The sequence below is a fragment of the Protopterus annectens genome, chromosome 2.part1, assembly GCF_019279795.1.
Source record: "Protopterus annectens isolate FY-2018-M chromosome 2.part1, PAN1.0, whole genome shotgun sequence".
Classification (NCBI taxonomy): Eukaryota; Metazoa; Chordata; order Ceratodontiformes; family Protopteridae; genus Protopterus; species Protopterus annectens.
The window spans coordinates 1,366,320,827-1,366,344,155 of NC_056729.1; the positions used below are offsets into that span (position 1 = coordinate 1,366,320,827).

A 23,329-nucleotide genomic window follows, 5' to 3' on the forward strand; every position below is an offset into this window, starting at 1 on the left:
ATAAAACCAAAAAAGGACATTTCAGTGTTGTGGAACATTTTGAGACCATTTCAAATCTTTTTTGGGATATAAAATTAATGAAGCTGAAACAAAGGCAATAGCTGTAAATGATGTACCCACACACGAATTGTTATATCCATATTTATGGGGACACAATAAAATAATGAAGTACTCAAAATTAGTTCTTTAACTATTTAAATCAAGAGGCAATGTGTCAAATGGCATACTAGCATATCAAAATATAATACTACAGGACACCCCCAAATATCCATTGCTGGACCTTATTTATTAAACTTCATACTTCCTTCCCCCAAAGCACAGTCATCCAATACGCTGATGATGCCAGTATTATCTCCACTTCCAACAATGCCAATCATCTCTTAACTATTACTCAAAATACCTTTATCTCTGTCGAAACCTGGTTAAATGATGCACAACTACTACCAAGTCCAAATAAAACTAAGCTTCTACTGTTCTCTTCAAAGCCACACAGGATTTCAAACTATATTCACAAGACAAAACTCAAATTGAAATAACCCAGGTAAAACTTCTAGGCATTACCATAGATAAAGGTAAACTTTGAGCAACACGCAAGACAATGGAAAAAAACAAATAGGCAAACTTTACAAAACAGTACATGTATGCTTCCACTAAAATAATTCTTGTCAACCCCCTTCTACTTCCTTCCCTCCTATATGGGGCCCCCATTCTTACTCCTATATGGGGCCCCCATTCTTACTAATCTTCACAAAACTCTTAACTACAATCATGCTATCACAGAACTACCAAATTTGCAACTGGTGTACTTCATGCCCACCACTGTGATGCCCTCAAAGTTAAACTGGTTAGATAGAATTCCCCCACTATCTGAATCGAATGTAACTATCTCTAGCTCACAAAATAATTATAATCCAGAAAGCTGCCCTGCCCTGAAAGCCATCTTGCTGCCTTACACCTCACACAGAAGCCTTCACTCCACTAGCAAAGACTACCCTGACAAGTGTAAAACACACTGGGCAATGCATCTACTCCCACACCATTGCTAAATTATGGCCTGCCCTACCACCAAATATTTGAGCCAGCCAATCCCCCAACACCTTCAAATTAACTTTGAAAGACTGCTATGTAAACACTCGCATCTGCTCATGCTCCCAAGAATAAATGTACTAATTTCACTAACTGCCCAGATCCCTTTTCCTCTTACCCCCCATGCCTTCTTATAAAAACTTTCATCCAAGCTAATACCTACAGCCAAGTTCTCTATCCATCCTATAACTTAAGCTCACAAATCAGTACTTCTACTCTCCAACATAACATTTTCTCTGACTAATTTTTCTTACTCTAACCTTATCTCTCTACATTTCATACTGCTCAATAAATCTCAATATTCCCATACTATCATCTCCCCTCAATGCAGCCTAAAATGTTTTCCACATCTCGCCTTCATCTCTATGCTCTTCTCTCCCTAAACATCCTCACTACTAACACTTGACTTTCCCCATATTACACTTGTATCCTTATTACTTAAAGGTTCAAAACTTCCTATTTCCAAAATTTTTCACTGCTAAGTAATCAAGCTCTCTCTCTATACTGATTTGTCTATACCAAAACTGTTTAACCTTTAGCACTTTTAGTAATTCATTTAAGACTGCACAAATGTTTTGAATGTTTTTTTTTTTTGACAATACTGTACTTTAAACAATATTAATGAATATAATTGGAATACATTTTTAAACATGGATTAAATTCCTACTTTTCAAAACTTTGTACTGTGGAGGTTTTCTCCCCAGGCCTCCACTGAAAATGGCTGGGTTTCTAACAGAGCCTGACCTTCCCGGTCACCAAATGTGTATGGATTAAAAGGATTCTGGCACGGCAGCTAATGGGTATATGGGAAGAGACTAAAAAAGATAAAACAAAAACTGAGAAATCAGAAGCTCTGCTTTATGGATATGCATAGCAAGATACAAGCAGTTAAAATGTTTTTAATTGGAGATCTAAGAGTAGGGGATACTGGTAATAAATCTCTTGACCGGCTCCAAGGTTTAGATCCAGCTATTTGCTCCGAAAAACTTGGGGCCAAAACTGGACGGTCTATATCAATGACCTCAACCGGCTCTGAAGGCAGAGGAGCCAAAGAGGTAGAAAGTTTGCCAATTTTGGCACTTCTCTGAAGGTCCTGATATAAAACAGTTGGTGTAGGAGACAGTCTTCACAGACTTGACCTTCTCTTTTTTAGAAGAGGGAGACCTGGAATGAGAAGTGGAACTGGCTAAATCCTCCTCAAAGGAAGGTTTAAGGAGACCTTTCAAGATCAGTTTGTTCTTCCTTTCCTGGAGAGCCCGGGAACTAAAAGAATGGCAAAAAGTACATGTCTCCTGTAGATGTATGGCTCCCGAACAATAGACACAAATACTATGCCAGTCAGTCAAGGGCATGTTTTGTGAGCATTTTAAGCATTTCTTGAAACACAAAGGTTTATGGTCTTTAATCTCCTTAGACATACTACCACAACCACCACCACAGAATATAAATGTAGAATACAATAGGACAAGGTCTTCTAACTTAAACAGGCCTAGCCCTGCTCAGAAAAACACACAAAAGGAGAACGGCAACAGAGGACTGGGTCCTCTAAAACAGGCCTAGCCCTGAACAGAGGGGTAGACGAGAAGAGAAACAAGTAACAGACAAAGGCTAGAATAGGTCCTAACTAAAAAACAGACCTATGCCTAAAAATTATTTAGCAATAACAAGCACACAGAACAAAGGGATACCACTAAGGAAAGGCCTGCGGAAGCAGCCATCAATTAGCAACAACAATTTGTAATAAAATTCAGAAAACACTAACTACTACAAGATAACTATAAGCTATTAATACTAAACTTAACAGTTAATAATCACTATAAAAATCTGAATAAGCAAAAAATTCCAACTTAGCCATGGCCAAGAAAGAGAGCACTTCTGAACTCACAGACGCGGCAAACGAGATCTGGGGATTCTTACTAGTGCTTTATGGGATATCTACCTTGCCACGAGCCAACTTAAAGACTTCGAGCTTTGTAATCAGTGGAGTCGAACCCATATGCAAGAATGAAGGCGAGATAGGACTACAGATTAATTGTTTACAAGGAATGTCGGACTTGGAACAAAGCCAATTCTCAGCGGAGGCCCAGGGAGAAGTACTCCAGATGCATGTCTTTGTAATGTGGGTGGAAACTGGAGCACCTTGAGAAAAATACACATGAATGCAGGGAGGACATGTAGACTCCACACAGAAGGCACTCCAGCAGAGAATCGAACTGGAGAACCTCTTGCTGTGAGGCGACAATGCTACCGCTGCACCACCGAGCTGTCCAATCCTTGAGCTTTTCCATGTTCAAATCACCATAGGTAAAAATTCCATACCACCTCCCTCTAAGGAAACCCATACCATGTATTTAAACTTAATGGAAACACTCACCATTGACAATTCAATACCATATTCATGGGCAACTTTAATTACTTCATTAATACTGGGGAATTGTATACGACACCAGGCACAGAGACTCCTGGATTTTGTAAACACAAAATTACTGGACCAGATTGTCAATTCAGTGGACAAGGGTGCAAACATACTGATCTGGTCCTCACTAATATGGGAGAGTGCTGCACACCCTTTTAGTGTAATGTCTGCTCTGGTATGGTCAGACCAGAGAATGGTATCCTTAGAAGTAAAAATAAAGCCTGGAACCCCAGCCAATTATTGAATGCTCAAGAACTACTCCAAGGCTAACATCCTACTATCAAGTGATAACCTAGCAAAATTTCAAGTCCCTATAAACCCTGAGAAAGTGCGGCTTATGCAGAAGTGTTCACTGAAACCCTGTATGAGCAAGTTAATAGATGCATACTAGGAAGCAGTACACAGCCATCTGAAAAACAAGCCACCCTAGTGAAAACAATTGGCTGTATATCAGAAGGAACAAAATCATGGCAAAAATTAGGCCTACAGCACCCAAGCAGGATAAAAGCACTCTTCAAACTAAAAACTGACAAAAAGTCCACCAAACCCAAATTTGAGTTAAGTATGGCCTCCCAGGCAAAGGAAAACCATAATGCATTCTTTAGCTAGGTCTGCAACCTTAAAGACTATACAAAATTGTTTGCGGAGCTCATTGTTAGTGGAGCAATGTACCCTCTCCCTTAACCTCTCCTCAAGAAATATCAAATGCAACTCGCACTACTATCATTAGGGAACAGGTTCTTAATGGTCTAAAGCTAAGAGCACTGCATCAATGGGCCCAGACAATGCCCCAGGATGCCTTCTAAATAGCATGAACCATGACCGGTCAGGTCTTCTGGAACTGCCATTTAACTGCTACCTCCAAACAAGATTTGTGCCTCAAAAATGGTGTACAGCAACAGTCATCCCTCTGCACAAGGGTGGGCCATCTACAAACTCTGGAAACTACAGACCCATTAAGTCTATCTAGTCACATATGCAAAGCCATGGAAATGATCAGCAATGACAAAACAAACCTCTAGACACTCGACTCAACCCAGTTTGGTTTCATCAAGGGCAGGTCGTACCTATGCAGCCTGGAACCACTTTGAGGTGGTCACCAAAGCAATGGGTGAAGGGAAAATTGTTCACATTGCCTACCCTGACCTGGCCAAGTCATTTGACAATACATTACTCAGGCCTTGACAAACGATGCTTATGTCACCCATGTATAGCCAGATAGCTCAAAGATAGGACCCAGGAAGCTAGAGTCCCTCAGAGATTGGTCTTGGGACCACTCCTATTTGGCATTTACTCTCTGAAGTCAAGGCCAATGTCAATGGCCTTGGTCTGACTAAATTTGCAGAGGACTGCAAATCAGGAATCATCACTGAGTTCCCTACTGACAAATGTTCTCCAGGAAGGGCCGACAGAGAAACTGGTTTCACAGCCATGGACTAAAAATGCCAAGAAATGCATAATAGCATCCTTCGGGAAGTCATCCACCCCTACCAACTATCATGTTGACAACAGACCTTTAAGAACTGACCCAGCAGTCAGGGACTTCAGGACATGAATAGATAGTAATCTAGCCTTTGACCATCACGTGTCTACAGCAGTTGGGAAATAATTCTATATTGTGCAATGTATAAAAGGGACAGCATCTAGGTCTAAGGAGATCGGTCCACTATATTTGGAATTCAGACCTATCAGAGTAAAATGCCCCTTTGGTATGTACTTAACCAAGCACATCCAAACAATTGGAATGTCCACCGAAGTTCCTCACTAAAAGAATACAGGGCATAAGGAACATGTCTTATGCAGATTGCCTCAAGGACTTTCCCTGTACCATCTCCTACAGGCTGTTGGAGAGAACTATGCCTGGCATACAAGGCATTGTCAGACCCCACCCAGAGGGGCCTCCTGCACACCTGCAAAACAAACAGCACCAGAATTATCCATTCTAAAGACTTAAACCTTGCCTGTGATATAAACTGGACCTGCTGGACAGACAGGTATGTATCCCACAGACTACCCCTTCTGTGGGACATGCCCCCTATTTATGTGAAGCAGAGTTCCTCCCTAACCCAATTAAAGTACAATTTGCACAATGGTATGTGGAACCAGAAATTTATCCCTAGTTTGGGACCTCTGTCTAATGGCCACAGGCAGCCTGTAAATGTTTCTTCTCACAGGCCCCTGCTTACACTTCTTTAGGGTACCAGAACTTGTCAAAGATTTGGGATGCATGGCTAAGCTTAAAAAGGCCCATGGGGTTGTTTGGTTCATAAGTGTGTACTAGGTTATCTGTACTAGCAACAAGCACTACTCTAAACTGGTTAAACAGGATGATGTTCTAGAACTTACATGCAAATCACCACATACAAAATCAAATCACCACATACAAAATCTCATACCATAAGCTGGAGGTCACCCTCCATGTCCATAGAATCTCATAGTTTAAACCTACATGTACTGTAGACAATTAAACCATTACCTTTAAGTAATAGGGATAGTTCAAGGGGGACTTTAACCACCCCTCTACAGACTGAGAAACATGTACCGTCAATCTCAGGCAGAAGGATTTCTGGACTAGCATAAATACCCTTAACCAGACAGAACATCTGGTGGGTGTGTGCACCAACATACTGGACCTGGTATTCACCATTATAAGAGACTGTGACCCCCCACCCCCGTCATACCCTCAGTAGTGAGTTCAGAGCAGAAAGCTGTTGCCTTCAAAATGAAAATCACCTTGGTAACCCCAACAAACCCTGCAACATTTCCAAAACAAATTACATCCTATTAAGAGACACATGATCCTGCTACTCACAATAGTGTTCTCCTATAGTCATAAATTAGTGGGCCACACAAACGTCCAGTGCAAAATATGCATCATGCCTCTTAATTAGCCTTTCCTTCACTACAGAATCATGATGGGTTGAGTGTTTTTTCAGTCTCTCTTCCACTCGAGGGGGCCAGAAACAAAGTGGCAAAAGACAGCAGAGTAGCTTGAGCCCCAGCACAGGGAAGGAAAATACTCCATTCCCCCACTCTAAACAGTGCCCGACTCATCATACGGCAATGTGGGGCAAACACTGAACCCTGTGAATTAAACTGCACAGGGGTAATATAAAAGTCAATTCTACATTGCTTAAAAATGACCCCACTCTTCCACATAACTAGGCATGCTAAAAAAATATTCAGGCAAAGCTGAAGTGGTACAAATAAATAAGAAAAAACGTTCTTCTCTGAAAGAGTGGCTGAGCAACACAGCTGCTTTTTTTTTGCAGATGGAAGAATTTTCAAAAAATTCAGTAAAGCCTAAAAAGAGGAAGTATAAGCTGACAGATCAATAAAAACACTACCTAGATCACTCAGAAGGCAAGTGTGGTTAGCAATCCTACAAAAGGAAATATCTAAATAGACTACAGGTTCTTAGCATAGCTTTTTTTTTTTTTTTTTTTTTTTTTTAGTTCAGATAAAAACACTGCACACTAGTGAAAATGGCTTGCAAGTACTTCAAAAGTTAAGACTCATCAAGATTTACTCCTATAAATTTAGAAAGCAACAATTTCAGCACACAAAAAATGTTTACAACCAAGGATCATGTATCAGTCTATTATGCTATTTAAGAACAGAGATGTCAATGGCCATAGGAAAGCAGAAAAAGCCTGGCAATCGGGTGAATAAAGACATTACAAAACCTATTCCCAAAACACAGGCCACTGTACTGGGAACACAAAAGCACCATCTTCTGAGACATGGAAACAATTGCCTCTCAAACCATTATGCATGCACTTTTTGTTGCTAAATTTCAGAATGAAAATGGCCCATCATGAAGGCTTAGCACAGTGTTACTTCTAACGTCAAACACTTACTTGAGGAGCTCGTCAAATCTGACTGTAGCAGCACAGTGGAAAACAACATGAATACACTCTGCAAGTGTCTCTTGATCCATTTTGCTCAAGCCTAGGTCAGGATGAGTTAGTTCACCACTTACTGCTATGATCTTCTTTTCAAAATCAGGTTGCTCATCTCTTAATCTGTCAAACAACTGAAAGAAAATTACATGTCTATGTCAAAAGATGTTATTTTCAACACATCACAACAGATGAGTTTCTTTTTTTTCTTCTATTAAACACACACATCTTGTCACAGTATTAATTTGACGGTTATCATGGATTAATTAGCAGTCACCATCAGCAACCATTTGGCAGTTAAGCCCAGAGGACTAAAGCTCTGACCTGTTAAAAAGCTGCTTCCTCTGTCAAGGGTAAGGGTTTCAACCTTTTCACTTTCATTTGCCTACTGTGCAACTTTGAATATGTCACTTAAACCAGACGATGATATGGGGCAATTAGGAATTTGAACTAGGTGCCTTAATGGTCTCTGACTGCATGGCTAGTAGCTACTTACAAAATGTACAGTTGTGCAAGTCCTATTTACCTTTAACAGTAGATGTTCATAGAACACACTTACTGGTAGTTAGCAGTGCTGTGCTACCCTACACTGGTAGTCTAACAAAGCTCAGAGACCCTCCCACTGTCTGTAGGTTTGATGGATCAATCACCTGGCAATATAGGGGCTGCCTTACATACCTAGACATGACCCTTCCAGTTCCTAAGGTCCAAGAAGATGGAAACGCGTGCTTTGCAAACACCTACTATTCTGAATCAAAAGCAAAATACAGACCATGGAGCACCCACACAAACTATGTACATCCAAAAAGGGGTATTGCCACCGGTGAGTACTGCCTGTAAGGCAGTGTGTTCTACTGACATCTATCACAGATTAGATAGGACTAAGGCAACTGTACTATGTCCAACACACACACTGCCTTACTGGCATTCGGGAAGATTCCCAAAGCTTATCCAGCCTTGGAGGGCAGACAAGAGTCCAGGAGCTCATGAAGAATGGTCCTACCTAGGTCTACTCTGGAGCTAGAAAATGCATCCAAACTTGTAGTACTTCATAAAAGTATGGACATATGACCAAGTTGCTACCGCTAGAATACTTGCGATTCATGCCTTTTCAATACACCACTGAAGAGGAAGAGGCCATTGCCTGGGCTCATCTTGCCATGGTAGGTGTAAAAAAATACCAGACGACAATCAACATGCAATGGTTTGCTTACAGACAGGCTGACCCTTGTTTGCCACTGTGTAAGAAATTAAAACTTTTCAGACTTCCTGAAAGGCTTTGGTCTGCAATAGTACCTGCGTTGCTGGTTCACATCATGGTTTGAAGTACCCTCTCCCCTTACTCTTGGGTTCTGGGAAGAACACAAAGTTAGTGAATTCTGTGGCCACTTCCTGCATTAGAGGGATTAGTGCAAAACACAGCCCTACCCTTGTGGAAAAGGCTTTACTAGAAAGGCTCACCCAGACTCTGCTACACTTTGCTGTGAGGGAAAGGTTAGTTTGCTTTTTATTTGTTGTATTACTTTATTGCATTTTTCTATTTTGAATACTGTGATTTGTTTTATTTACCTTGTGTTTTACTTGTATTCTGCTTTTAACTACATATTAAAACTTGAGACCACAGCTCTGCCTCTTGTGAGTTGGGCAGACATTTTTCCCCCCACCCTCCTGCCTAGTTACTGTAGTGTTCTTAACCACTGTCTTTCTAGTTGCCTTCCCCCTTATGTTAATTTGACCATATATCTAATTTCCTCTGTTTTTACTGGCTTGCGTGAGTAAGCACAAAATCATCATTTTGTGAAATCACTCCCTTCAACTATTTAGTACTGCGGTGGGGGTGCTACGGTAGCGTTGTCGCCAACTAGCAAGACGTTGTCCCGTTCGATTCTCAGATAGAGAGTCTTCTGTGTGGAGGCATACGTGAATGGGGCGTGCCTTCGTTGAAGTTTGTGCGTCAGGGCTGGTAACCCGGTATGTAAAAATCCACTACCAATCATTAGCGGGCCGGAGTTCCGCTGTGGTGACCCATAACCGGGAAAAGCCGAAAGACACAAACTCCCTTCAACTATTTAAATTTATTGGCCATCCTACTGTATTCCATAGTACCAGAATTACAAAAGTGACCACCCCCTTTCAATCCATCTTGCCATTTTAAAAATAGTGACTCCACTAAAACCTAACTTTTTAGACAGGTAAAACTTAAGTTACCTGCTTTCACATTTAACTCCTCTGGTGCACACTGCAGTGTTTAGGATAAACCATTTGTTTCATCTCACCTTTAAGCATCCCTGCGACTAGCACTTGCTTTAAATCCTGCTGGAAAGCACTAGTAAGTCTTAAACTGATACAAGCACTCAAAGTTCCTTGTTAAGGGGAAATTAATCACAGGCACTAAACATCCTATAAATTGCAAAAGTACCTTGCTAAGGTAAGGGAAAACAGCTCTTGAACATAAAAAAAAAAAAAACACCTAACCAGGCATGTCCAAGGGTCAGCTTTTGGGGATTTCTCCTGTCCACCTGGCGAATCTGGGCATACTGGGACAATGCAGCAATTGCCTCATGTACACAGAGGACCCTCTCCACCTACCACCCAACACTACAACCAACACTACAACATGCGGGAGATGCACTTACATAGCCAAACTGGAAGCAAAGCTCTCTCCACCCAAGATTTTGCTAGACAGTCAAGAGGAGAAGGTTTAACACCCGCACTACACCTCAAGCAACACATAGCCCTTCTAAACCCACACCACCAACACCCACACATAGCAACACTAACCCACATATGCAGAGGCCCTTAACATTAACCTGGCCAAGCAACAAGGACCTCCGAAGCTGAAATGTGCAAAAACACCAATAGCTCAAAACACCAGTGTGCCACCCAACAGCAGCCACTAAGGCAAGACAACGTACCCAACACTTTAGTCATAGGTGACTCTATAGTCAGGTACACTGATGTCCCACTCACCAGGTTGAACAAGGAGAAAATTACAGACAACTGGCTATCTGGTGCCAGGATCCACCACATAACACATGCACTCAAGTCACTCCAAAACAAGTACAAATATGACTCTCATTGTCCATGTTGAAGTGAATGACTTGAGACTTGCCTCCCTGGAATACATGGAGAGACATGGAAGAGCTCTCAGATCATGTGGCCCAGGCAGGTATGACCCTAGCCCTGAGTAGCATCCTGCCTTCGCCCAGAATGATATCGCAGTACAAGGACAAAATGATTTCAACAATTAGCTAAGCTTCTAGTGTCAAAGAGGATCCAGCATCTGTCTGCCTGGGACGACATGATCGACGGACCATGATGCTTTGCCAGAGATGATGCCACCCCTATAGTGCATTTACAGGCAAAGTACAAAACCACCACCGTTACTGGTACAAGCATGCAAAATCTGAAGGTAATGCTAGAAGTCTAAATCACAAAATGCACTCTCTCGAGGCACTCCTAAAAATGGAGAACAGATATCTGTGCAGTAACGGAGACCTGGTTCATGGTTCCAGAGAGCACCCCTGCAATACCAGGCTACAACTTAAGACACTTTTCGTCCACCAAACCAGGACCGAAATAAAAAGGTGGAGGAGTGCCCACATTCACACCACCAGGCTAGTTGCCCAACACAATGAGTCTGAAATTCTCTAGGTGCAACTAACACTAGTCAAGACTGCAATCCAAACTGTAGCTTGCTACAGATCCACCACCATGCCCCAAGATTCTAACTACACCTTTCTAAGCATACTGGAAAATATTAAGATACAACCAAACACCCTAATACTGGGCGATTTCAACTACCCTGCCATTAACTGGGAAAACTACTTGTGTACCAATGCCTTTGCCCAACGGTTCTTGGAATTCATAAATTCCAATGCCCTGGATCAACTATCTTTAGTCCCACCAGGGGCTCCAATATCCTAGATCTGGTCATTACCAACATGGGAAATCGATGCTCCACACCTATGGTCAACCCCCCTTGTTGGTCAGGTCTGACCACAAGCTAATCACCCTTGACATCCACATCCCACCCCCAACTCCACCAATAAGGAAACCTCCGTAAGAACTTCTCCAAAGACAGCTTCATGCTACTCAAGTCAGAAGTGACAAACTTCATGACACCCATGCAGACGGGAACTTAAAGTTAGACTGCTGAATCCTACACTAGGGCACTGTATGAGCACATCCACTCGTGCATGAATCCTGCCATCTCCAATAGAACCAAGACGCTTTCCAACAAATAAAGGAAGCCAATCTGGTGGGCCCTTGCCATTAACAAACTTTACAACAAAAGGAAAAAACAGTTGCAGAAGAGAGGAAAATCCCAGGATGCAAAAAACTCCCTAACCAGTAAGACGCCGAGATTCCTCAAAATCCTCCAAAGCTAGCTACGAAAACAAAATTGCCAAAGATTCCAAAGACAACCATAAGGCATTCTATAGCTATGTCAAGAATCTAAATGGCAATGCTCAGATCTGCTCTGAGCTACAACAGAATGGAATTAAATACACTGATCCTACAAAATGAACTGGCAACTCACCTAAGTGTCATGTTTAATCATAGCCTCACCTCAGGCTTCATGCCCACTGAGTGGCACACAGCTACAGTTATTCTACTCCACAAAGGGGGATACACCTTGGATCCCAGCAACTACCGCCCCAGTCAGACGAGCCTGATCTGCAAGGCCATGGAACGTATTATCACGGTATTTATAAACAAAGACATTGGCAACCTTCAAACACTGGACCCAATGCAGTTTGCGTTCGTGAAGGGCCAACCTTGTCTCCTGAACCTGATGGACTTCTTCGAATAAGTCTCCAGAGCAGTGGACAAGGGTAAGGTGGTTCACACAGCCCATCTGGATCTCCCACTTTGGAATCATAGATAAACTTACTAAGCTGGGCATTAATCCCCATGTCACTCGATGTGTTGCCAACTGGCTTACTGACAGAACCCACAATGTAAAAGTAGCAGACTCCAAATCCAGCTCCAGACAAGTGGAGTACCTCAGGGTTCAGTCCTGGAACCGCTCTTGTTTGGCATCTACACAAAGTGCGCAGATGACTGCAAACTGGGAGCCATTATTGAATCTCGAAATGTTGTAGATATTCTACAAAAGGGTCTTACAGAAACAGATGCTCGGTGCCAGAGCCATGAGCTCAAGCTCAATGCCAAGAAATGTATATAGTTATCCCCTCTGGGGAAAAAAATGAACCTATGAATTACCACACATGTGGCAGTACACTAAACACCGAAAGTGTGTTGAGACTTAGGGACACAGGTGGACAGTGGTCTCACCTTCGATAACCACACAGCCACAACAGTCAGAAAATCCTATGAGGCACACCTCATCACCAAGGGCTTTTCATCCAGAAAAAAGGAGGTCATTATCCCACTGTACTCATCCCTCATTAGACCCATTATAGAATACACCACCTCATTTGTTTTGTACCTCTCAAAAGACATCCGCAACAACTGGAAAGGCCGCAGAAATACCTCACTAAAAGAATCACAGGCCTAAAGCAGATACCCTATGCTGACTATCTAAAAATACTCCACCTATACTCTCGCATACAGTCTACTCAGAGGCGCTCTCTGCTTAACATACAAGGCCATGTCAAACCCAGAGCTGTTGGACATGCTACACTTAAAGAAATCCCAATCCCTCAGAGACATGCTCCAGTGATCTAAACCTGGTCATCACAATGAACAAAACATGCTGGAGGGACAGGTTCCTGACCCAGAGACTCCCGAGACTCTGGAATAGACTGCCCATACATGTCAAGCAGAGCACCTCTTTGGCCCTCTTCAAAAGGAACCTTGACGATTGGATGGGAGATAGGAAATTCACCCCGGGGATCACGTCAGTCACCCTGCTAGACAGGGGTCCAGGGAAGTAAATACTGTGGGAAGAAATAGCAAGGGAATTGTTATGGATAGGCTTGTATAGGCCCTAGGGTCGATAGCTTAGTACCAACCTATGAACCTATTAAGCAAGGTTGTTCCACCTGGAGAACTTGCAACTCAAGATGCTCACACTGCAGTTGTCAGAACAATAAGCACCACAGTTTTACATGTCAACAGCTTCAGATCAGCAAGTCTGAAAAGTGGCAAGGTCAACTTTTCTACAACATGGTTAAAAATCCCATGAAGGAGGAATTTACTCATGTGGGGGGGGGGGTATCTCATACGCAATACTCCTTTCACGACTGCTTTACTGGGAAACAGAAGAAAAAGGGGGAGCCAAGGGCATCCAAAGGGGCTGAGAATGGACAAAATGGTTAAAGGTGTTTACCTTACAGACAGAAGGTAAACTGATTATTTTAAGCCTAGCCAATATCTCAAGAGGTGAAAATTGAACCAAGGGCAGCTAACCTAGTACTCCTCTATGAACCTATGACAAGCAAAAAAAAAAAAAAGTTGTGCTCACCATAATGTTCCATCTGAGTAGTTCTACTACATTTGTCTTCAACCTGTGGTACCGGATCCATATCTGATCCGAGCCGGCAAATTTACTAGCATCTGCTCCAAGCTCCTCCCCTTACCCATAATACACCTTCACTACCTTCCAACCCTCAGATAGAGTTTGCTGATCCTTATCTTGAGAACCTGACCTGAAGAATACTTCATGACCTAAAAAGTATAGTTTTGTACCTACCATAAATGTAGATGTTAGAGTGTATACACTGCTGCAGTCATTACACTTGGGTTATCCTGCAGTCAGGCGGTCCCTCAGTTGGCCAGAGTTCCAAAGTCTTGGTCCGGCATCGGTTGCTGTCACTTCTTCAGACGTCAGTGCGCTAGGGGTATACAAGATGTAGCCAATGCCATTTCTTCACTTTTTCTTGCCCCAGATGTCAGGTGCCCCCAAAAAGGTAGGCAATGTAAATTGCCAATAAAACATACCTAGGAAAAGCAATCAAAAACTTTCAGTTACCAGCAACTACTCCCCATAGGTAGCAAAGGGTAGAAGGCTTAGGTAAGTACCAGCAAGTAAGAGGGGAAGGAGGGAGGGTAACCTAGACTGCAGCAGTGTATACGCTCGAACATCTACATTTATGGTAGGTACAAAACTGTACTATGTTCATAGTGTTACACTGCTGCAGTCATTACACTTGGGTAGAATCCCAAAGCTGAGGTAAGGTAGCTGGTTCTATAAGGCATTAGGGGTGGCTATAGGGCCCTGCAGCGGCAAAGCCAGCTCTGGATTTAGAGTAAAGAGGCAGATGGTAATGCTTGGTGAAGGTATGTACAGAACTCCAAGTTGCTGCTTCCAAAATGTCCTTGGTAGGTACTCCTCTGAGGTAGGCAGTTGAAGTGGCTGTTGCCCTGGTGGAATGAGACCTAATGCTGTTAGGTACAGTTTTCCCATGGTGTGTATAGCAGAACCGTATACAGTGCCCTATCCATTTTGAAATGGCTTTTCCCTGTGCTCCTGCAGCATATGCTACAAACAATTGCTCAGACTTCTGAAAGCTTTCGTTTTGTCCAAGTAGAAGCATAAATGCCTGTGTATGTCCAAGGAATGCAGAAGTCTCTCCCCTTTATTCTGTGGATTTGGATAAAAAGTTGGCAAGTGAATAGTTTGGTTTAGAGCCACACTTGATACCACCTTTGACATAAAAGTAGGGTTTGTTCTTAAAGACACCCTGTCTTGGTGGAAAATGATGAAAGGTTTCACTGCCATTAGTGCCTGCAATTCTGAAACGCTTCGTGTTGAGGTTATTGCCAGGAGCAGAGCAGTTTTCCAAGAGACATATTTTAAGTCTGCTGAGTTAGCTGGCTCAAAAGGAGGTAAAGTTAATTTTTCAAAGATGAAGTTGAGGTCCCAAGTTGGAGTTGGTTGCTTTACGGGGCGGTGTTATGTCTTTAGCCCCTCTGAAGTACTGTTTTAGCAAAGGATTAGAAAAAATTGGTGGGTCTGTGTTGTAATGAGCAGAGATGGTAGAGGCTTGGATCGTAATGGATGAAAAGGAGAGGCCTTTGTCCAGCATCGCAGTTAAGTATTGTAGTATCGGAGGAATATTTGGGACAAGAGGGTCAAGGCTGTGAGCCTGGTTCCAGGCACAGAATCTCTTCCATTTATCCGAACAGGCTTTCCTGGTGCTAGGCCTTCTGGCCTCCAGAATGACATCCATAACAGCTTTGGAGAGAGGCATTGCTTGCTTGACTAAGGAATCTGCCGTGCAGCCAGGTCTAAAGTCTTGAGCTGCCTGTGAAGTATCTGATTGTTTTGCCGAGTCAGAAGATGTGGGATTTGAGGCAAAATCCATGGTGGACCTTGTGCCAAGTTCTTTAAGATTGGGTACCAGTGCTGGCGTGGCCAGTCTGGGGCAATCGGGATCATCTTTGGCTTTTCTTGCCTGGCTTTTATGAGTACCTTTGAAAGGAGAGGTAGTGGTAGGAAAGCATATACTTGTAGGTTTTTCCAGCTGAATGAGAGGGCATCCACTTTCCATGCCTGTGGGTGGCAAGTCCTTGTGCAGAATTTCTGTAGCTGGCAATTCATTGGATGCAAACAGATCTATGTCCGGGCTCCACCATTTTTGTGTTATCATTCTGAATATTTGTGGATGTAATTTCCACTCGTGCGGATCCATGATGTTTCTGCTCAAGTAGTCTGCCAGTGTGTTTTTCTCTCCTGGCAGGAATTGTGCTTGCAGATGAACTTGATAGGTTAGAGCTGTGTTCCACAAGGTCATGGCTTGTCGGCAGAGGGGATATAAATGAGTGCCCCCTTGCTTATGCACCACATAACTGTGGTGTTGTCCGTCTTTAGTAGTAGTCGTCCTGGATGCAGAAGGGCATTTTGTACAGCTAGCATCTCTTTTTGATTGATGTGAAGATGCCTTTGTTCTGCAGGCCACTTGCCCTGAATACATTTTCCTGCCATGTGTGCTCCCCAGGCGTATTCCGAAGCATCTGTTGTCAGTGTTTGCCTGGCTGTGAGTTGAGTGAAAGGCTGTCCCTTGTTGAGGTGACAGGCTTGAGCCCACCATCGAAACTCCTGTTGAAGGCAAGGAATAATTGGTATTACTGTTTCCAAACAGTGACAGTGTTGAGACCAGACACTCTTTAGGCACCATTGTAATTTCCTCATATGCAGTCTGGCATATGGAATTAGTAGTATGCAAGATGCCATGTAACCCAAGGCCTGCAGAATTTTTCTTGCAGGGAGTTGGGTCTTTGTTGCCATTAATTGGAAATATTGAGTCAGTTGTCCTTGCTTGTCTGGCGTGAGATAAGCCATCTGGGCCATTGTATTTAAGCTGGCACCCAGGAATATTTTCTCTTGTGAGGGCACTAGTTTTGAATTCTTTTCGTTTATACTGTGTACCCTAGGCAAATTAGCAATCTTTTTACAAATGCTAGATGCTTTAGAAGAATGTCTTTGCTCTCTGCTTGAATAAGGCAGTCGTCCAGGTATGGGTAAATTTGAATTCCTTTTGTATGCAAAATGCAATTACTGGTGCCAGGCATTTTGTAAAGACCCTGGGCGCAGTAGATAAGCCAAAGGGCAGTGCAGAGAATTGGTAATGCATTGAACCTGCTAAGAATCATCGGTATCTTCTGCAATTTTGTCTTATAGGGACATGCAGGTATACCTCCTTGAGGTCCAAAGTCACGACCCAAGCTTTCTTGCCCAGCATGGGAAGAAGCTGCTGTGGTGTCAACATTTTGAAACATCCAGGTAAGTATTTAGAGAAGATCCAGAATGGGCCTCCAGGCTTTGTCCTTTCGGGGAACCAGAAAGAGTCCTGAGTAAAACCCTTGTCCTTGCACCTGTGTTGGTACCTTTTGAATAGCTCTCATGTCCAGGAGTGCTGTAATTTGTCTTTGAGCCTCTGCCCATTGATTTGGTGGCAGATTTGGCATTCCTTTTAACCTTGGCAGAGTGTGAAAGTGGAACCTGTAACCTTGAGATACAATGTTGAGAACCCATTTGTCTTTGGTGATCATATGCCAATTGTGACTAAAGTGCCAGTTTTCCCCCCAAGGGGGCTGCCAAGAGATAAGTGTTTGGCAGCTGTAGTGGGAAGTCATTGGGGCTGTTTTTTTATAAGGTAGAGGCCAGTCTTCCCCTTCTTTCTGGGTTGAAGCACCCCATTGTCAAGGCCTGTAAGGACCTTGTGGTTGACCTCTGCCTCTTGGATGTCTGTATCTGCCCCTTTGAGGTCTGTCTAACTGGAAAGGACCAATTCTTTGTTGGCCAATTTCTGCTAAATCGAGGAGGCTGAACCTGTAAGAAATCCTTCACCGTTTGCATAGATTTTGCCTTATCCTCCATTTTCTTTAATACCTCTTCTGCCTTAACTCCAAATAAAACATCCTGCTGCAAAGGTGCATCCAATAATTTTGCTTTAACGTGATCTGGTAAAAGTCTGCACTTTTAACCAAGCATGTCTTCTAATGACAGACCCTGTAACTGCTGCTCTACAGGAGGCCTCTAATGAATCAAAACCACATTGCAAAGTACGTTTTCCCACTTGTTCAGCTGCATGCAACAAATCCTGCATTTCCTTATAGTTAGGAGGATCTGAATTTGGAAGCATTTTTTGTTTCAACTGAGACATCAAATATTGCTGATATTTAAGCATGTGAAACTGGCAATTTAAGGCCCTCATTGCTAAAGTTGCAGATGTATATACTTCCTTCCCCCATCTGTCTAATGCTCTGGAATCCCTGTCAGAGGGGACTGGATTTTTTGCTGTAGAGGCCTTTACCCCTTTGGGACCCTGGGAAATAGTTTCAGGGTCTGCAACAGGGCTTTTATAAAGAAATTTGTGAGAGTCAGGGACTCTGTAGTTATCTGTCTGGCTTAACTGGAGCAGGAGATAAGGAATCAGTATTTAAACTGGATTCAGAATACACATCATCCACAATATCCAACACTGGCGGAATTGCAAGGGGTCTGTGTTGAGGTAATAAAAGAAAATCTGAGCCTTTTCTTGGCTTCTGAATGATCCTGGCCCTCCCAATGGAAACGCTCCCTCATGGTATGCAAGGTTTCCCCAAAGGAGTAGTCCTCTGGTGGAGAGGTTGAATGAATAGATTCCTCAGCATCAGAATCCTCATAAGGGGGTACAGAGTATCCTTGGTCTGAGGATTAATCTGAAGAGATGGACACCTGGTCGGATGAGTCAGTCTGCATCCTGTCTAGGCCTTTTATCAGGAGGGTGGTGGGACCCCCTGATCAGAGTAATTAAGTCTTCGGCCATTTTGGGCATTTGTTTCTTAGGCATGGAGGCCTGTCCTGGTGAATGTTGAAGTTGTTTCTTTGTTTTTAAAGGGGTTTTAGACTTGGCAGAAGATTTAATGGTTACTGAGTGGGTCTGAAAACACCCTCTGAAGCTGGGGGTTGTTCAGCTACTCTGGATCCCTCTGAAGGGTTAGTCGCGGTAGGCCGTAAATCTGGAGTGTCCGAAGGCCCAGCCATCTCCACGTGGGAGTCAGAGGTGGCCTGTGGTTCCAAAGAAGCGGTTGTTGGGGGCTGCGAAGGCGCCTCGCTGAAAACCGGAGAACCGACGACTGGCCTAGAAGAGGCTTCGTAGTCAGTTTTGGGCCTTTGATGCCTGTCCTTGTCTTTGCGCTTTGTGTATTCCGGTCTGTTGTTCCGATGGCATGTTGTAATTAAATTTTCTGCCAAAATAATGTCGGGCAAAATCAAACAGACGTTTAATAGTGCGCTTGTTAAACCTAGCACAAAACCAACAACCTGTGACGTTGTGGTCTGGGCCTAGGCATGGGATACAGTAAGAATGGAAATCCTTATGAGGTATTTGCTTCCCACAAGAAATACAATTATTAACTTTACTAACATCGGTCTGAGGCAAGAAAAAGTTTTTCCAACGGGGTACTTAAGCTTTGTAGAAGACTTCGGTTCTGGATACGGAATGAAAATCTCAGGAGTTGGCAGACCGGCACTTGCGAACTGCTTTTGCATCGGGCACCGCACGGCAAGAAAGACTGAAGAAAATGGCATTGGCTGCATCTTATATACTCCTGGCGCACTGACGTCAGGGAAGAAGCAACAGCAACCAACGCCGGACCAAGACTTTGGAACTATAGCAGACTGAGGGACCGCCTGACGGAAGGATAACCCAAGTGTAATGACTGCAGCAGTGTAACACTAACATCTGCAGCCAACAGGCTGTTCATAAGATAAGGTCCATTCCCCACTCAGGAATCTTAGAAAAACTCACTAAGCTAGGCATCACCCCCTATATCACTAGGTGGGTTGCAAACTGGCTCACAGACAAACTCACAGTATGAAAGTAGCCGACTCCAATTCAGACTGCAGACCAGTCACAAGTAAAGTCCCACAGGGTTCAGTCCTGGGTCCCCTCCTGTTTGGCTGACAAAGTACGCAGACTATTGCAATTTGGGACCTATTAACTCACAAGTGATGTTGACATCCTACAGAAAGGCCTCACTGAGACCAATGACTGGTGTCAGAACCATGACATCCTACAGAAAAGGCCATCCCTTTCACCTTTCTGGCTGTGTGCATGCATTTTTCGCATCATGCAGCACCGTGGGGCTACAGTTAAACTATTCCAGGTGTCAAAGTCTGCTCTTCAAATTTTCCCTTAGAACTAGCTGGTTTCACAGTAGTAGCACTAAAATCTGAACCCCTGTGACTAGTACTTGCTCTAGAACTTGCTGGAAAGCACTAGGAAGCCTGAAACTGATGCTCAACTCTCCTTGTCAATAAGAAGAAATTAATCGTAGGTACTAAACAGCCTACAACTGCAAAGTACCTTGCAAAGGTAAGGGAAAACAGCTCTTGGACTTTACAAAAAAAAGCACCTAAACAGGCATGTCCAAGGGTCAGCTTCTGGTGATTTCTCTTGTTCACCTGGTGAATCTGGGCATACTGGGGCAATGCGGCAACTGCCTCATGTACACAGACAAACCTCTCCTCCTACCACCCAAACACTACAACCTGCAAGAGATGCACTTACATAGCCAAACTGGAAGCAAAGCTCTCTCCAGCAAAGATTGTGCTAGACAGTCAAGAGAAGGTTAACACCTGGACTACACCTCAAGCAACTCCTAGACCTTCAAAACCCACACCATCAACACCCACACACAGCAACACTAAACCCACATATGCAGAGACCCTTAACATTAACCTGCCCATGCAACAAGGACCTCTAAAGCTGAAACACAAACAAACACCAGTCACAACCAAAGTGACACATAGCTCACAACCAGTGTACCACCAAACAACAGCCCCTAAGGCAAGACAATGTGTCCAACACTTCAGTCATAGGTGATTCTATAGTCAGGAACGCTGATGTCCCACTCACCAGGCTGAACAAGGAGATAATTACAGGCTGAACAAGGAGATAATTACAGTCAGCTGGGTGCTAGGTTCCACCACAATGCATGCACTCCAGTCACTCCACAACAAGTACAAATACGACTGTCATTGTCCATGCTGGAGTGAATGACTTTAAATGCAACTCCCTGGACTACATGGAGAGACATGGAAGAGCTCTCGGATCATGTGACCCAGGCAGGTATGACCCTACCCAAGTAGCATCCTGCCTTCGCCCGGAATGATACCACAGCATAAGAACAAAATGACTGACTTCAGCAATTGGCTAAGCTTCTGGTGTCATTCAAAGGGGATCCAGTATCGATCTGCCTGGGAAGACTATAGACAAACCACGATGCTTGGACAGAGATGGTCTGCACCTGTCACCCCTGGGATTCATGTTACTGGCTAAAGCTCTTGCCACCCCTAAAGTGCCGTTTTTAGGCAAGGTTCAAAGGACAAAACCACCACCATAACAGATACAAGCATGCAAAATCTGAAGGTAATGCTACTCAATGCTAGAAGTCTAAAGTTCAAAATGCACTCTTTAGAGGCACTCCTAAAAATGGAGAACATAGATATCTGTGCAGTAATGGAGACCTGGTTCAAGGCTCCAGAGAGCACCCCTGCAATACCAGGCTACAACTCTTACCACACTTTTCGGCCACAAAACAAAGACTGAAACACTAAAAGTGGAGGAGTGTCCATATTCACCAAGGATATTCACACCTCCAGGCTAGATGTGAATATCACAAATACCTGAAACTCTCCAGGTGCAACTAATACTAGGTAAGACTGCAATCCAAATTGTAGCTTGCTATAGATCCCCCACCATGCCCCAAGATTCTCACTACACCTTTCTAAACATACTGGAAGATATTAAAATACAACCAAACACCCTAATACTGGGTGATTTCAACTACCCTGCCATTAACTGGGAAAACTACTTTGGTACTAACACCTTTTCCCAACGGTTCTTGGAATTCATAAATTCCAATGGCATGGACCAACTAATCCATTGTCCCACTAGGGGCTCCAATATCCTAGACCTGGTCATTACCAACATGGGAGATCGATGTCCACACCAGTGGTCACCCCCTCATTGGTCAGGTCTGACCATAAGCAAATCACCCTAGACATCCACATCCCACCCCCACTGCCCAGTAAGGAAACCTCTGTAAAAAAAACTTCTCCAAAGCCAACTTCATGCTACTGAAGTCAGAAGTGACAAACTTCATAACACCCATGCAGAAGGGATCTGAAACTGCTGAATCCTACACTATGCACTGTACGAGCACATCCACTCGTGCATGAATCGTGTCATCCCAAACAGAACCAAGATTCTCTCCTCCAAAAAAAGGAAGCCAATCTGGTGGCCCCCTGCTATAAACTATACAAAAGGAAGAAACTGTTGCAGGAGAGGAAAATCCCAGGATGCAAAAAAAAACTCCCTCACCAGCCTCAGTAAGAAGCGGAGATCCCTCAAAATCCTCAAAAGCTGGTTCTGAAAATAAAATTGCCAACGATTCCAAAGACAACCACAAGGCATTCTATAGTTATGTCAAGAACCTAAATGGCAATGCTCAGATCTGCTCCGAGCTACAACAGAATGGCATTAAATATACCGATCCCAAGGATATTGCCAATATCCGGGCAGATTGATTTAGTGCCAACTTCACCCTCCTCACCCCTAAAGGACAAATATCAATACCAAATGATTGCCAAATTCCAATAATCACGGCCACACAGGTAGAAACCGCACTCACCGAAGTTAAGAATACAGCTGAGAAGACAATAGATGAACTGCCTGGAATTCCTGGTCATCAAGGGATCTGGAGGAACCATGCAGTCAACTCGAGGGACTGAAGACTGAGGAGATCCAGACCTGGTCTTGATAAAGCCTGGGAGAGCCTAGGTGAAAGCGCTTGATTTTATCCTGTTTTTTACTTTGTATTTCGTTTTGAAGTCATTAAAACAATTCAAGTCAATAAGGTATTTCAGAAGAAGCCAAAGGAAGGGAAACCACACCTGACTAGTCCAAAAGGGGGAGATGAGGATCACTCCAGCTCTGCAGTGGGCTGCGTTGCGTAGAAACTTTACCAAAGGAACTGGGAGATAAGCATAAAGAAGTCACAGGGGCCAAGCAAGCACCAGATCATCCCTGGATGACTGACCCAGAGGAGAAATAATGGCATAATAGTTGCTGCACTTGGTATTGGATGGTAAGGAAAACTGGTCACAGAGTGCCCCAACGCCGGAAAATCCAAGCCGCTAATGTTGGCTTTAGAAACCACTTCGGAGGCAAAAAAAAAAAAAAATTACTTCTGCTAAGGCCGTCAGCCAGAATGTTGCACTTCCCCAGGATATCCATTTTCTACAGAAACCACAGAGATCTCTACTACCAAAATCTCTGCTTCCCAACAAAGAGCAAGAATGTGCTCCCCCATTTGTTGAGATACCAGACAGACAAATTGTCTGTAATTGCAATCGCACACCTGGGAAAGGCATCCTGAAAAGCCTGCAGTGCAAGGAGGACCGCTTTCATCTCCAGAACACTGATGTGAATGTGGGTCTCTATGGAAGAGCAGGACTCTTGAA

General features: G+C 43.5%; 1 protein-coding gene across 1 annotated transcript in view; it reads right to left on the reverse strand.

Annotated features, from left to right (window-relative positions):
• Positions 1–23,329, reverse strand: part of LOC122794974 (fatty acyl-CoA reductase 1-like) — a 647,127-nt gene that overhangs the window by 406,803 nt on the left and 216,995 nt on the right. The window contains exon 3 of the mRNA XM_044063565.1: positions 7,363–7,538. Within this exon, the coding sequence (XP_043919500.1) occupies positions 7,363–7,538 (176 nt within the window). The remainder of the gene's footprint in view (positions 1–7,362; positions 7,539–23,329) is intronic.